The sequence below is a fragment of the Psammomys obesus genome, unplaced genomic scaffold, assembly GCF_907164565.1.
Source record: "Psammomys obesus unplaced genomic scaffold, mPsaObe1.curated_primary_1811, whole genome shotgun sequence".
Taxonomy (NCBI): Eukaryota; Metazoa; Chordata; class Mammalia; order Rodentia; family Muridae; genus Psammomys; species Psammomys obesus.
The window spans coordinates 465252-479474 of record NW_026589447.1 but is presented as its reverse complement, the minus strand read 5'-3'; the positions used below and the strand labels follow the sequence as shown (position 1 = coordinate 479474).

General features: G+C 37.5%; 1 protein-coding gene across 1 annotated transcript in view; it reads right to left on the bottom strand.

Annotated features, from left to right (window-relative positions):
- Positions 1 to 14223, bottom strand: part of Tex11 (testis expressed 11) — a 196378-nt gene that overhangs the window by 145866 nt on the left and 36289 nt on the right. The window contains 2 exon segments of the mRNA XM_055605069.1: positions 4575 to 4649; positions 4932 to 4966. Coding sequence (XP_055461044.1) covers positions 4575 to 4649; positions 4932 to 4966 — 110 coding nt within the window.

The following is a 14223-nucleotide window of genomic DNA, read 5'->3' as shown; positions in this document are numbered from 1 at the left end:
CTAGCTTACTTTACTTATCTTAATATTCTCAGGACTCACATTATAGTGTGTATCACAATTATTTACCTTTGCCAATTAAAATATGCATTTAAAGGAACAATTCTGCAAATTTCACCATATCCTTGTTTTTAATTGCTGAGTAGTATTCCATTGTATAAATGTACCACAATTTCTGTATCCATTCCTCAGGTGAGGGGCATCTGGGTTGTTTCCAGGTTCTGGCTATTACAAATAAAGCTGCTACAAACATGGTTGAGCAGATGTCCTTGTTGTATACTTGAGCATCTTTTGGATATATGCCTAGCAGTGGTCTAGCTGGATCTTGAGGAAGTGCTATTCCTAATTGTCTGAGAAAGTGCCAGATTTATTTCCAAAGTGGTTGTACAAGTTTATATTTCCACCAGCAATGGTTGAAACTAGAAAAGATCATCCTGAGTAAGGTATCCCAGAAGCAGAAAGATACACATGGTATATACTCACTTATAAGTGGATATTAGACATATAATATAGGATAAGCATACTAAAATCTATACTCCTAAAGAAGCTAAGTAGGAAGGAGGACTCTGGGTAAGATGATCAATCCTCATTCAGAAAGGCAAACTGGATGGATATCAGAAGAGGGAGAAAACAGGGAACAGGACAGGAGCCTACTACAGAGGGCCTCTGAAAGACTCTACCCAGCAGGGTATCAAAGCAGATGCTGAGGCTCATAGCCAAACTTTGGGCAGAGTGCAGGGAATCTCATGAAAGAAGGAAGAGATAGAAAGATCTGGAGGGAACAGGAGTTCCACAAGGAGAACAACAGAACTAAGAAATCTGGACCCAGGGGTCTTTTCTGAGACTGATAGTCCAACCAAGGATCATGCATTCAGATAACCTAGAACCCCTGCATAGATGTAGTCCATGGCAGCTCAGTATCCAAGTGGTACCCTAGTAAGAGGAACAGGGACTGTCTCTGACATGAACTCAGTGGCTGGCTCTTTGATCACCTCTCCCTGACAGGGGAGTAGCTTTACCAGGCCACAGAAGAGGACAATGCAGCCAGTCCTGATGAGACCTGATAGGTTAGAGTCAGACAGAAGGAGAGAAGGGCCTCTCCTAACAGTGGACTTGGAGAGGGGCATGGGAAGAGATGATGGAAGGAGGGTGAGAATGGGAGGGAATGAAGGAGGGGGCTACAGCTAGGATACAAAGTAAATAAACCGTAATTAATATAAAAAAGTACAAATTTTTAAAAGGATAAAAAAATGAAAAGAATAAAAAATATTTAGCATGAAGGAACAATTCTTAAAAGCAGGTATATTTTTAAAAATAATTGTATATATTCATTGTACATTGTACTGTGTTGTATAAACACATTTTCATACAAATATATTGTTTACATTGAGAAATCACACTTCTTTTTTGGGGTCAAATAATGTTCTAGTGTATATGAATATTTAATTTGATTGGTTGCCAGTCTATTTCAGGCCAAGATAGCTACAAGCTGAGATGCAAAACAAAGGTAGAAAAAGAAAGGCAGAAAGGAAGGGAGAGACAGAGGGAGGAAGAGAGAGAGAGAAGAAGGCAGAGGGAGGAAGAAAGAGGAGGAAAGGACACAGGGAAGTGGCTGGGAGGGAGGGAGACTGATGCTAATTTGGTATCAGTTCTTGGTTGCTTTCAATTGGTTGTTTAGACTCTTCATTATAGGTTCTGTTATCCCGCTTCTTTGTATGCTCAAAAATTTACTTACTAGATTTCAAACACTGTGAACTTCAACAGATAATTTAAATGGGGCTCTGAATCAATGAAGTTCCCTGGTCAATTTGATCCTTTCTCATAGACTTACATGGCTTTTAGTTTGTTCTGGGAAAGGGCTCATTATGGGACTGATTCCCTCCTGCTGAAGCAATAACCTCTGAGATCTTTATCGAATTCGCCACGATTTAGAGGTTTCCAGTCTGAATGATAAGATAGGCTCTATTCCCAGACCCATGTGAGTGCCCAGTACTGTACTCTGTAGTATTTTTACATGGCTACTACTCTGACTTGAGATATTTCATTTCATGTATATGTTGTGAGACACTGAAAACTGGAGGCTCTGCTATACACTCATCTTCTGATACCCTCTTCTATGAACTCTGACTTAGCCTCCCCAGACTTTTCACTCCAGCTCTTCAAATAAAATCCAAATGCTTTTCAGACCACACTCCAGCTCCCCTTCCTCTGCGGCTGTCTAGAAACTTCTGAAGTAAGCCAAATAACTGAATTGCTTACTTTATGTCTTTTATTTTAACTCTCCATCCACATGACTTTTTAAATTCTTTTTATTTCATGTGCATTGGTGTTTTGCCTGCATGTATCTGTGTGCTGGTGCCAGATCTTCAAGTTATAGACAGTTGGGAGCCACCATGTGGGGGATGGGAATTGAACTTAGGGCCTCTGGAAGAGCAGTCAGAGCCATCTCTGAGCCATCTCTCCATACCCCTGACTTTATTTCTTATCTTCCAATGATCATTTGTCATCATCTGATATTCAATGCCAACAAACCAACTTTTAGAAATGTATTTTAGGTTTTGTCTTTTTTTGGTTGTTTTATTTCTGGGCGGGGGGTGGGGGAGAATTTGCTTTTCATTTTGCTGTTTTGAGCCAGCATCACACTATGTGGTCCAGTCTGGCCTAGAACTCTCAATGTTAATTTAAACTTGCCTCAAATTCCCAGATATCCACCTGCCTCCATCTCCTGAATGGGGAGATAATGAGTATGTGCCACCGTGTCTGAGGCTTTGCCTTGTATTTCTGGGAGGAGTGTTGTTTAAGCAGGGACAAAAGTTAGCCCTTGTTGCTACATTTTGGTTGAAAATGGAAGTGCTAAACAACTTATGTTTTGTTGTTGTTGTTGTTGTTTGGTTGGTTATTTTGGGTTTTTGTTTGTTGTTTTTTAATTTATTTTTATTAATTCCAGTTTATTCACTTTGTATCTCCCCTGTAGCTCCCTCCCTGTTTGTTTGTTTTTCCAGACAGGGTTTCTCTAAGTAGCTTTGGCTGTCCTGGATTCACTTTGTAGACCTGGCTGGCCTCAAACTCACAGAGATACACCTGCCTCTGCCTTCTAGAGTACTGAAATTATAGGCGTGCACCATTGGGCCTGACTCCAACTTATGTTTTTTAAAGAAAGTATATCCTATTTTACATACACAGTCACATACATGTAACAAACATTCAATTTTTTAATGATGTAATAAAAAGCAATTGTACTTTGCTTTTTAAAAAAATGATTATCTGTAGTTAGAAATATTTCCACAGGAAACCAGGATTGTTTTATAATTTTTAAAAGCAAGAATATCTTTTTTATATCCCAGAAGGAGAAAGACAAACACGGTATATACTCACTTATATAGACCTATAAGATGTGATAAACATAATGAAATCTGTACACCTAAAAAAGATAATCAAGAGAGCAGACATGGGGTAAGATGATCAATCCTCATTTAGAAAGACAGATGGGATGTGCATTGAACGTATGACAGGAGTCTACTGAGCACATTTGAAAGACTCTAAGTAGCAGTGTTTTCAAAGCAAAGACTCATGACCAAACCTTTGGCAGAGTACAGGGAATCATAAGAAAGAAGGGGAGTTAGTCATAAGTTAGAAGGGGAAAGGATAGGAGCTCCACAAGGACCAAATATATTTGGGCACAGGGTCTTTTCTGAGACTGACATTCAAACAAGGACCATGTATGGATATAACCTAGAACCTCTGCTCAGATGTAGCCTGTGGTAGCTCAGTTTCCCATAGTGAGGGGAACAAGGACTATTTCTAACAGGAACTCAATGACTGGCTCTTTGGCCTCCCCACCCCCCAAGGGAGGAGCAGTCCTGTTAGGCCACAGAGGAGAGCTTTGCAGCCAGTCCTGAAGATACCTGATAAAACAGGATCAGATGAATGGGGAGGAGGTCCCCTCCATCAGTGGACTTGGCAAGGGGCACGGTGGAGAGGAGGGAGGGAGGGAGGGACTGGGAGGGAATGAGGGATTGGGACACGGCTGGGATACAGAGTTAATAAAATGTAACTGATACGAAAAAAAATGGATTGTTATGTGCAAATTATCTGTAAACTAAATAAATCATCATTTTGCTGTTAAAAAAAAAAGAATATCTTTTTAAAGGGAATAACCCCATCCCCAACTTTCTTGCCTCTCACATTAAATTATTTTCCTATCAATAATATCATTTGCCTTTAAAAAAGAGGTCACAGTAGGGAAGAATCATGACTTACTATTTTTGAATAAATGTTCACACTATACCCATTGACATTCTGTACTATGAATACTTACTACATAGATGGTATCTAAAAATATAGACCATTAAGGTAGTACTACTATATTTTTGTTTGCTTGTTTATTTGCTTATGTGGCTCTGAGCATAGAATCTAGGGTCTTATACGTGCTACACAAGTGCTCTACTACCGAGCTGCATTTCCCAGATCCTGTTCTCTATGATATCTATAGTGAACCGTGTTTTTATTTGGTGCAGAGGGAAATCAATCCAGAGAATGAAAATAGATTATTTCCAAACCTTAAAATTTCTGGCTGCTTTTTTTTTTTCCCCACAGAATGTTGTGTAACCAATTTACTAAATCTCTTCTCAGTGGGCTTTTTGTTTGGTGACCTGAAAAAAAGCAAACAAACAAACCAAACACAGACACACAGCCTCTGAAAAGAAGCTAAATCCATTGCATTAAACAAAGGATGCTAACTATATTCACACTAGACTTAATCACATAACTGTACTTAATCTTTAAGTCTATAAATATCTACTAATGTCTATAAAGCAATCACACTCAAACACGTTTACACCTCCAATTTGAGCTAGTACTACAATTGGTTATATAATACAGTTTGTTGCAATCAGTCTCTTACAGATTCCTAGTCTAGTCTCTTTTTAACTTACTTTTCATGTTCAAAATTCGATCATCATCTGGTGCCCTAATAAGGTTATTGGGAATGAGCAGACAGCAATGTCAGAAATCATTACTAAGAACTGCTCAGATTATTATGCACTAAAAAGATCAGACCAAGTTCACAAGAAAATCTTAAAGCTTTTTGAAAAAGTACTTTAAGACCACACTTACAGACAAACTATATTCATTTCAATTATAACTTGTGCTTGATTATTTCTGGTCTAGATATTTACAGGATTCAAATACATTAGCACATCAAGAGAAAGTTTAAACTGCAATAGAATTCTATACCCCTTTCTCATCTTCCCTTTTGGCACAAACCACCAATTTCCGTAAATGTCTTCATTAGAACAGTAAGACTCTGACTCACCAGTGAAATCAGCAAATGTGGCTTGTTTCATTGCTTAAAAACACTCATGTAAGAGTAACCAGCTATTTAATATGTTTCTTTAAAAGACTATAATACTTTAACTATATGTGTAAAACTGTCTAACCAATTTTTTTTAAATGAATTACCCTGCAAAATCAACTTTTTTAGGTTAGCTTGACAATTTCCTTTTTTAAACAGGCAGTCCATGGCTAGAGAAATAGCTCAGTCGGTAAAGTGTTTGCTCTGTAAACATGAGGACCAGAGTTTAATTCCCAGATCTCGTGTAAAATGTCAGGCATGGTGGCACATGGTTGTTATTCCAGTGCTGGAGAGGAGGAGAAGTGTGGGTCCCTGAAGATTACTGGCAGGCCAATCTAGTTTACTCAGTTCAGTACTAGCTAATCAGAGTGCCTGTCTCAAAAGACAAGGTAGAGAGTGCCTAAGGAAAAATACCTGAGGTTGTGCTCTGGACACAGGCATGCACACCACACATGCATGTGTATACACACATAAACACAAAATATAAATAAATGTTTAACTTCCTAGTTCTCTCACATAAAATTGAACCTTTTTGACCATTAAAGGTCAACATCACCGAACACATTGCATTTCATCGTACTGTCACTTCATTGCAGTAAGCTGTTTGGGAGGCCGAGGGAGCAGATTCATATGAGCACAAAATGAACAACAAAGCAAGATGCTATTTCTGAAATATGTAACATGTCAAGGGCTGAGGAGACAGCTCAGTTGGTAAAGTGCTCAGCTGGTTGTGCCATGCAAGTATAAGGACCTGAGTTTGGAGCTCTAACCTACATAAAAAGCCAAGCTTGGTAGCATGCACTTATAATCCCAGAACTGGGGAAGTAGAGATAAGAGGATCCTTGGAGTTTTAGGAGTATAATTGAATTAGCAAATCTGGTCCTAGTGAGCCATTTTAGCCGGATAGCAAATCTCAGGTCCCAGTGAGACCTTTTCTCAAACTGTAAGGTGGCTTTTGAGGACTGACACCTGAGGTCATGTTCTGGTCTCCATCACTCTCTCTCACTCACACACACACACATACAGAGAGAGAGAGAGAGAGAGAGAGAGAGAGTGAGTAGATTCTCTCTTTATCTACCTATATATTATTTTCTAACTCATCTATTTTTATACCTACATATTATTTCCAGAAAATGCCTCTGAACAAGAAAATTGAGGTTTTGCCTCCCCCATAATCAGTTTAGCTACTTATTCCCTTGTGGATCTTTACTAGGTTTACTTTGATATCATTAAAATATCAAGGGTCGAAAAACCAAATAATTACGATTATCAAAAGGAGATCCAAAAAGCAACTGAATTCTTTTTTTTTTTTTTTTGCAACTGAATTCTTAATAAAGTTCTAGAGAAAGGGTATGATTAGAAAAATACAGTTCACCCCCGTATCCTGTGCTCCACTTCCCACCCGCAATTCTACCTACGTTCCCTGAGGCCACACCAACAGTAAACTGCACCCCATACCCTGTGTTCCATTTCCTGCCCCTACAACATGACCCGCATTCCTGGAGGCCTGCAGTCACCAGGGACAACCAGGAAACAAGTGGTACCCAAGCCATTGCCTGCCCTATTTAACATCCTTAAACTACCCCTCACCCTGAAGATGGAAATAGAAGCAATAAAGAAGACACAGTCTGAGGCAGTTCTGGAAACGGAAAACCTACTGAAGAAAACAAGAACAATAGACACAAGCATCACCAAAAGAATACAAGAGATGGACGAGAGAATCTCGGCCATAGAACTACGATAGGAGAAGTCGATACAACAGTAAAAAAAAAAAAAAAAAAAAAAAAAGTTAAATCATAAAAGTTCCTGACACAAAACATCCAGGAAATCTGCAACACTATGAATAGACCAAACCTAAGAATAACAGGAATAGAAGAAGGAAAAGACTCCCAGCTCCAAGGTCTGGAAAATATTTTCAGCAAAATCATAAAAGAAAATGCAGTTACATAAAGGGGAAAGGGGACTAATTGAATAGGAAGGCTTAAATGAGGCGGAGGACGGAAGGACATGATAGAGGACAGACTATGGGGAGGGATAACTACGTTTAAAGGCCTTTTGAAAAATTTGTATGGAAACCTACTACTATAGAAGCTTCCTAAAATATATATAAATATACATATACATAAATTTAAGTTTATATATATGAATATAAATTTATCTATATTTATACATATATAATATATAATAATATAAATTTATATATATTTATACATATATAAATTTAAGTTTAAATATAAACATAAGTTTAAATGAATCACCCTTTAGTGGTGAGCTGTAAGTATAACAGCTCAGATAGAAGCTGGGAACCAAGGCCTACTACAAAGTCACACAAAGATGCTTCCTGGCTTCCTTTTCCCTTGCACTCTCCTGGCTATCTCTGGCTCCAGCCTGCAGTCCCACACCTTCAGCTTCCTGCTCCCCCTTAGGGGCTATCGGACCGCACTGGCAGTGTTCCATTTTGTGACTTTATCTTCCTTGATGGACTCAGATATTATTACTCCAGCTTGGCCTTAGTACTGATCAATAGCCAAAACACGACAGTTAATCTCCCAATTCTCACAGACTGTAACAACTGCACAAATGATCCCCAGATCTCTTAGATTGAAACTTGTTCCGCTTCACAGTCCCAAAAGTCTCTTCTCACTAAGCTTGTACTTCTCTCTCCTATGATTTCTTTACGCTATACTCTCAAAAAATTCTTAAAATTATGCTATAAACTCTTACCTCTGGATTTGTAAATTACTCGTTGTGTATGGTAAAAAAAAAAAAAAAAAAAAAAAAAAAAAAAACTATAGGGAATACCTGCTACCATTATGTTGCTAAATGGACACAGTATTAAACTGGATCCTAATGACTTATTGTCTAGCCATTGATTAGTGCATTTCTCAACCCTCATCAGAGAAGTTTACTGTTGGAGTAGCTGACCCAAAATTGGTCCACTTGCAGAAAATAAGAAACTTTGGAGTACTCAGCTCCAACATTATATCTACATTGTACCTCTTTCCCAGAGGCTCGGGGATCTTTATGAGAAAGGGCGATAGAAAAGGGAAAAAAAAGGAGGCAGACGATTAATACAACAGCAGTCAAAGCAGCTGTGCTCTCACATATGGTGAACTCACAGCAGTTACGACAAAGCACCTAAGACTTATACACGTTTAAGACAGACAAAAATTCCAGAATGGAGTAGAGGATGGAGGTAAACTGAGCTATAGGTAATCAAAGCTGCTGGGAGACAGAGTCGTTTTTTCTTTAGGGGTGTGACCCCTGAGAGATCAACCAGGCTCTGGGGCCCCATTCCCAAGAGTATTTAAGCAACACAAATTGGACTTGATGGGATTTTTTTTAAAGGAAGATGCACTGGCCGCTATTCCAAAAGACCCAGGTTTGATTCCCAGAACTATATGGTAGCTAACAACCTCTGTAACTCTAGTCATAGAGGCTCCAACACACTCTCGGGTTTCTGAAGGCACCAGGTACACATGCGGTATTCAGACATACATACAATTAAAAACACCTATACACATAATATTGGAGGGAGGGGAGGCAAGTTCTCACTATGTAGTTGACTCACATAAAAAATTTTAAAAAATTAAAGACACAAAATTGGGTGGGTTCGGAGGTAGAAGTAGATCTGAGAAAAGCTGGGGAATAAATAGGATCAAAATACATTATATGAACTTCTCAAATAATTAATAAAAATACTTTTTAAAAAAGAAATCTAGCCAGGTATTAGTGTTGTATGCATTTAATCCCAGCATTTGGATGGCAGAGGCAGGTGGATCTCTGCGAGTTCAAGGCCAGCCTGGTCTACAGGGTGAATTCCAAGACAGCCAGAGCTACACACAGAAAAACCCTGTCTCAAAAGAACAAAACAAAACCAAAATCTGATCACTTATGTAGCAAAAATGATAAACCAAAATATTGCTTTGGATTGTCAGATCAAGTAAAATCATTAGAGTAGGAAATAAAAACAAAAACAAAATAAAATTCTCAAAAAAAATCTAAAATTTAAAAAATATATATATATACAAAGAACTAGTTTAATGGTCCCTTTAAATTTCCTTCCCATAAATTATCATTAAGACAAAAGCAGGAGCAAGTATATGAATTAAGCCATAGTAAAATACTGTTATGGGTAAATCAATATGTCAGTAAAAATATATCAATAGCATGTTTTTATAGGATTTTCAACTCTCAAAACATTAGAAAGTGACCTGTGAAGCTGTTTATAATTTTAATAATTTATCTAAATGTTCCCTGAGTATTTAAAAAAATAATCATAGAATTCCATCCATAAAAAGAGAATTCCTTACCAGAGCAAGACTATGAAGCAAAACCTCAGTGAAGAATGTAAGATCTAAGCCAAGTTATTCATGAGTAATGTGTAAAGCCTTGGCTTTCTTTTTTAAAGATTTCCCTTTGAATGACACTACATTCAAAAAGTATGAATTCAATGCGCATGACTGAGCACACCAGATCTACTGTATACTGAAATCTAAAATAAAGGATAGTCTTGTTAATCTTACTAACACGCGCTTGAAAAGTGTCCATTGGTATTTAAATGTATTCCTGACACTGCAGCAAAAACAGTTTTACTCATTACATGCTCCAGATCCCACAGGTTCACACAAGGCCATATAATGACACTCTCTCCAACTTACTGCAGAGGCCTACAACTGAACTGGTTCAGAAGAAAATCTAAAGCAAAATTCTGATGAACAATTATGTAAGCTTTTATCCAGTTCCTTCAGTATTTTCTGTTTGTGCTCTCACCATTCCTACAAATCTATTTACACCAAACGCTACTTCTTAGAGGAGAAAAAAATAGCAAAGTACTAAACATTAACAACCAACGCATAAATGGCTAAGAAAATCTTTGAAGGCATTTGTAGCATTTTTTAAATGCAATGGTGAAAAATTACCAATACTGCTTCATTGACTCAGTCATTTATATATTCAATAACAATGATTTACTAAGCATAGTAGGCATTATTATGCAGGAATTGAGTACACATTGCTGAACAAAGTGGACAGAAATCCTGTCTTTATGAAGCATTCATAAAGTGATGTAAAATAAGAAGATTGATATAAATACCTGTTTAAAGAAATATGTCCCCATGCCCTGGTGATTCATAGTACTGGAAAAAAATAAGGGGAAGGACAAAAAAGAAAATGCAAGCAAGCAATATTTTCTTAGCTAGAATATATGAACTGAGGTTTCCAGATTAAAAAGCCACATTTATGCACAGGGTTAAAGATTCTACAGGGTTAGGCTGGGTTGGCTTCAAGACTATAGCTCACCTTTCATGCACAAGGCTAGGTTTGAACCCCTGTGCTCCATAAACTGGATGCGGTGGTACATGCATATGTAATCCCAGAACTTGAGAGGGGAGGCTAGAAGTTCAGAAATACAAGCTCTGCAGAACCAGTCCCAAACTCAAAAGTGGAATGTAGCCTACACTTTAATTCAACAATGTTAACACAAATATAATCTAAGGTAGTTACGGGATAACAGCCAACACTTTTTAGTGCAGAGGTTAGGGTTAATGGTCTATAGAAATTCTCAATTATGAAGTATAGATGAAACATGGAAACTAAGACACTATACCTTAAGAGCCTATGATTCCTGATTAAGTAGATCACCATTGGGAAATAAAGGAAGAATTTTACAAAATTACTCCTATTGAAGTCTCACTTCCCTTTTTAATTATAAAATAACTGATAACTTTCAGTTATGCCCACAGAATCTATAAAATCCTGATTTCACATAAATTTGGCCTTTTCTTTCTACCACTGCCACTAAAACATTTGGTACCTAGAGAAAATGTGACTTTGTAAAGAAGGAATTTGAAATGATACTGTATAGTGGTTATGACTTCTTTTGTTATATGTTGTATTTACTTCTCCAAATTGAAATCTGGTCTAATACCAAGATAATAGAACAAATCAAGTAATTATTAACAGATGAGAGTTATGAAGATGTACATATAAAATATCAATCTTTCCTAGTATTAAAACAATCATTTCCACATGAAGTTATATCTATGGAATAAAAACTGACCAAAAAAAACAACTTATCATTAAAAGTAATAAAAAACCTATCCTGTTACTTGTTTTCTCCTGCTTTCAATGTCTATCCCATTTGTCTTTCTAAGTGAGGATTGATCATATTACCCTGGATCCTCTTTCTTGTTTAGCTTCTTTAGGTGTACAGATTTTAGTATGTCTATCCTATCTTACAGGTCTAGCAACCACTTATAAGTGAGTATATATTGTGTGTGTCTTTCTGCTCCTGGGATACCTCACTCAGGATGATCTTTTCCAGATCCCACCGTTTGCCTGCAAATGTCATGATGTCCTTGTTTTTTATTGCTGAGTAGTATTCCATTGTGTAAATGTACCACAATTTCTGTATCCATTCCTCCGTTGACAGACATCTGGGTTGTTTTCAGGTTCTGGCTATTACAAATAAAGCTGCTATGAACATGGCTGAACAAATGTCCTTGTTTGTGTACTTGAGTATCTTTTGGATAAATGCCTAGGAGTGGTATAGCTGGATCTTGAGGAAGCACTATTCCTAACTGTCTGAGAAAAATGCCAGATTGATTTACAAAGTGGTTGTACAAGTTTGCACTCCCCCAGCAATGGAGAGGGCCTCTGAAAGACTCTACCCAGCAGGGTATCAAAGCAGTTGCTGAGACTCATAACCAAACCTTGGGCAGAATGCAGAGAATCATATGAAAGAAGGGGGAGTTAATAAGATCTGGAGAGGACAGGAGCTCCACTAGGACCGAATATATCTGGGCACAGAGGTCTTTTCTGAGACTGATTCTCCAACCAAGGACCATGCATGGATATAACCTAGAATCCCTGCTTGGATGTAGCCCATGGCAGCTCAGTATCCAAGTGTGTAACCTAGTAAGGGGAACAGAGACTGTCTCTGACATGAACTCAGGGGCTGGCTCTTTGACCTCCTTACCTCTGAGGGAGGAACAACCTTGCTAGGCCATAGAGGAGGACATTGCAGCCAGTCCTGAAGAGATCTGATAATCTAGGTTCAGAGGGAAGGGGAGGAGCTCCTCCCCTATCAGTGGACTGAGAGAGGGGCAGGGAGGAGATGAGGGAGGGAGGATGGGATTGGGAGGAAATGAGGGATGGAGCTACAGCTGGGATTCAAAGTAAATAAACTGTAATTAATATAAAAAATAAAAATGTAATAAAAAAAAAGAAAAACCTAAGCTGCACATGGTGGCACATGTGCACCTTAATCCTTGCACTCACAAGGTAGAGGCAGGCATATTTCTGCAATTTCAAGGCCAACCTGGTTTACATACTGAGTTCCAGGACAGCCAGGACTACACAGAGAAACCCTCTGTCTCAAAAAAAAAAAAAAAAAAGAAAGGAAGGAAGGAAGGAAGGAAGGAAGAAAGGAAGGAAGGAAGGAAGGAAGGAAGGAAGGAAGAAAGAAAGAAAGAAAGAAAGAAAGAAAGAAAGAAAGAAAGAAAGAAAGAAAGAAAGGAAGAAAGAAAGAAAATAGATATGCAAGTCTCCAACATACTAGTCATACGGAAAAGGAACTACTAAAGCTCCAAGAACCCCCAACCACTTCTATATAGACTGGCCCAGAAATAACAATTTGATAATAATGCCGACCTTACATTGCTAAAGTAATATAAATTTACATGAGACTATACAGACGATAAGTCTGATTCACTATCGCTAATTAAAATTTTCTTGTTCACCAACATTTGTGTTTTATATGAAGCTTTTTATTTTAATTATATATATATAACTTCTTAACATTTTTCCTTCCTTTTCTTGCTTTATCATATTTGTATGTGTGCATGCATGTGCGTGCGTGTGCGTGTGTGTGTGTGTGTGTGTGTGTGTGTGTGTGTGCATGTGTGTAGTATTTGGGATGAAACCTAAGGGTTTGTGTATGCTAGGTAAGCATTCTACTAACTGAGCTCCAAATTATCTCTCTTGTTAATTTTAATAACTGTACAGTCTCTTGGATTGTTTACATTTTATGCTTTTCACTGTCCCTTTTGCCTCTTGTTGTCGTTCAGATTATAAATTACCAGAACACAGAAACTTTTCTTTAGTATTCTTTGGAAATTTAATGGATATTGAATTGTCTATCCAACAACCTGAAAGGAGAGAAATAGTATTGGAGCAAGGGGAGCTAACTTGTGCACTGTTAGATGTGGTAAATGGAAGCAAAACAAAGAGAGGACCAGATTAGAGTCCTCGGGACAATGTATAACAGAAGAGTAATGACTTCACAAGATGAAACTACTAATAAATGACCACAAGTTCGGAGCTAAGAGTTTGCATTTTGTTTGAGAGTATGTAATAGAATTGTATTATTAGAACTGTGCTTTAAATTCCAAAGGTTAGTACAGTTATTTCGAGTGTACAGTTTTTGGTGGGACTTGAAGCTTAGATAAGGGAATTGAAGATGCGAGGCAGGAAATCGACAATGAGAGGACATAATTGGCTAAGGGTTAATAGAGGAGCTAACAGTTTACTTAAAATGAACTAATTAGTTCAACCTATTTTTTCCACACTTGAGACATTCCTGTATCTCATTGCGAAGCATTTGCAGCAAAAGGTAATGCTGTATTAATTAGAGGCAAATCTCTAGAAAATTGGATATATATATTTATGTCTTAAAATTCTGTGAAGACAAATATTGAAATATCTTAGGATTAGAGAAAGATTGGTAAGGGAAAAGCACAACAGGCAAGTATCTTAAAACTAGGCAATCAACACTTGATTTTTTAATATAATGTAATAAAGTATAAAATGAATGATCTATTCTATTAATATAATAGTTGAAACATAAGAATATGTGATCTGTTAATGTTAAA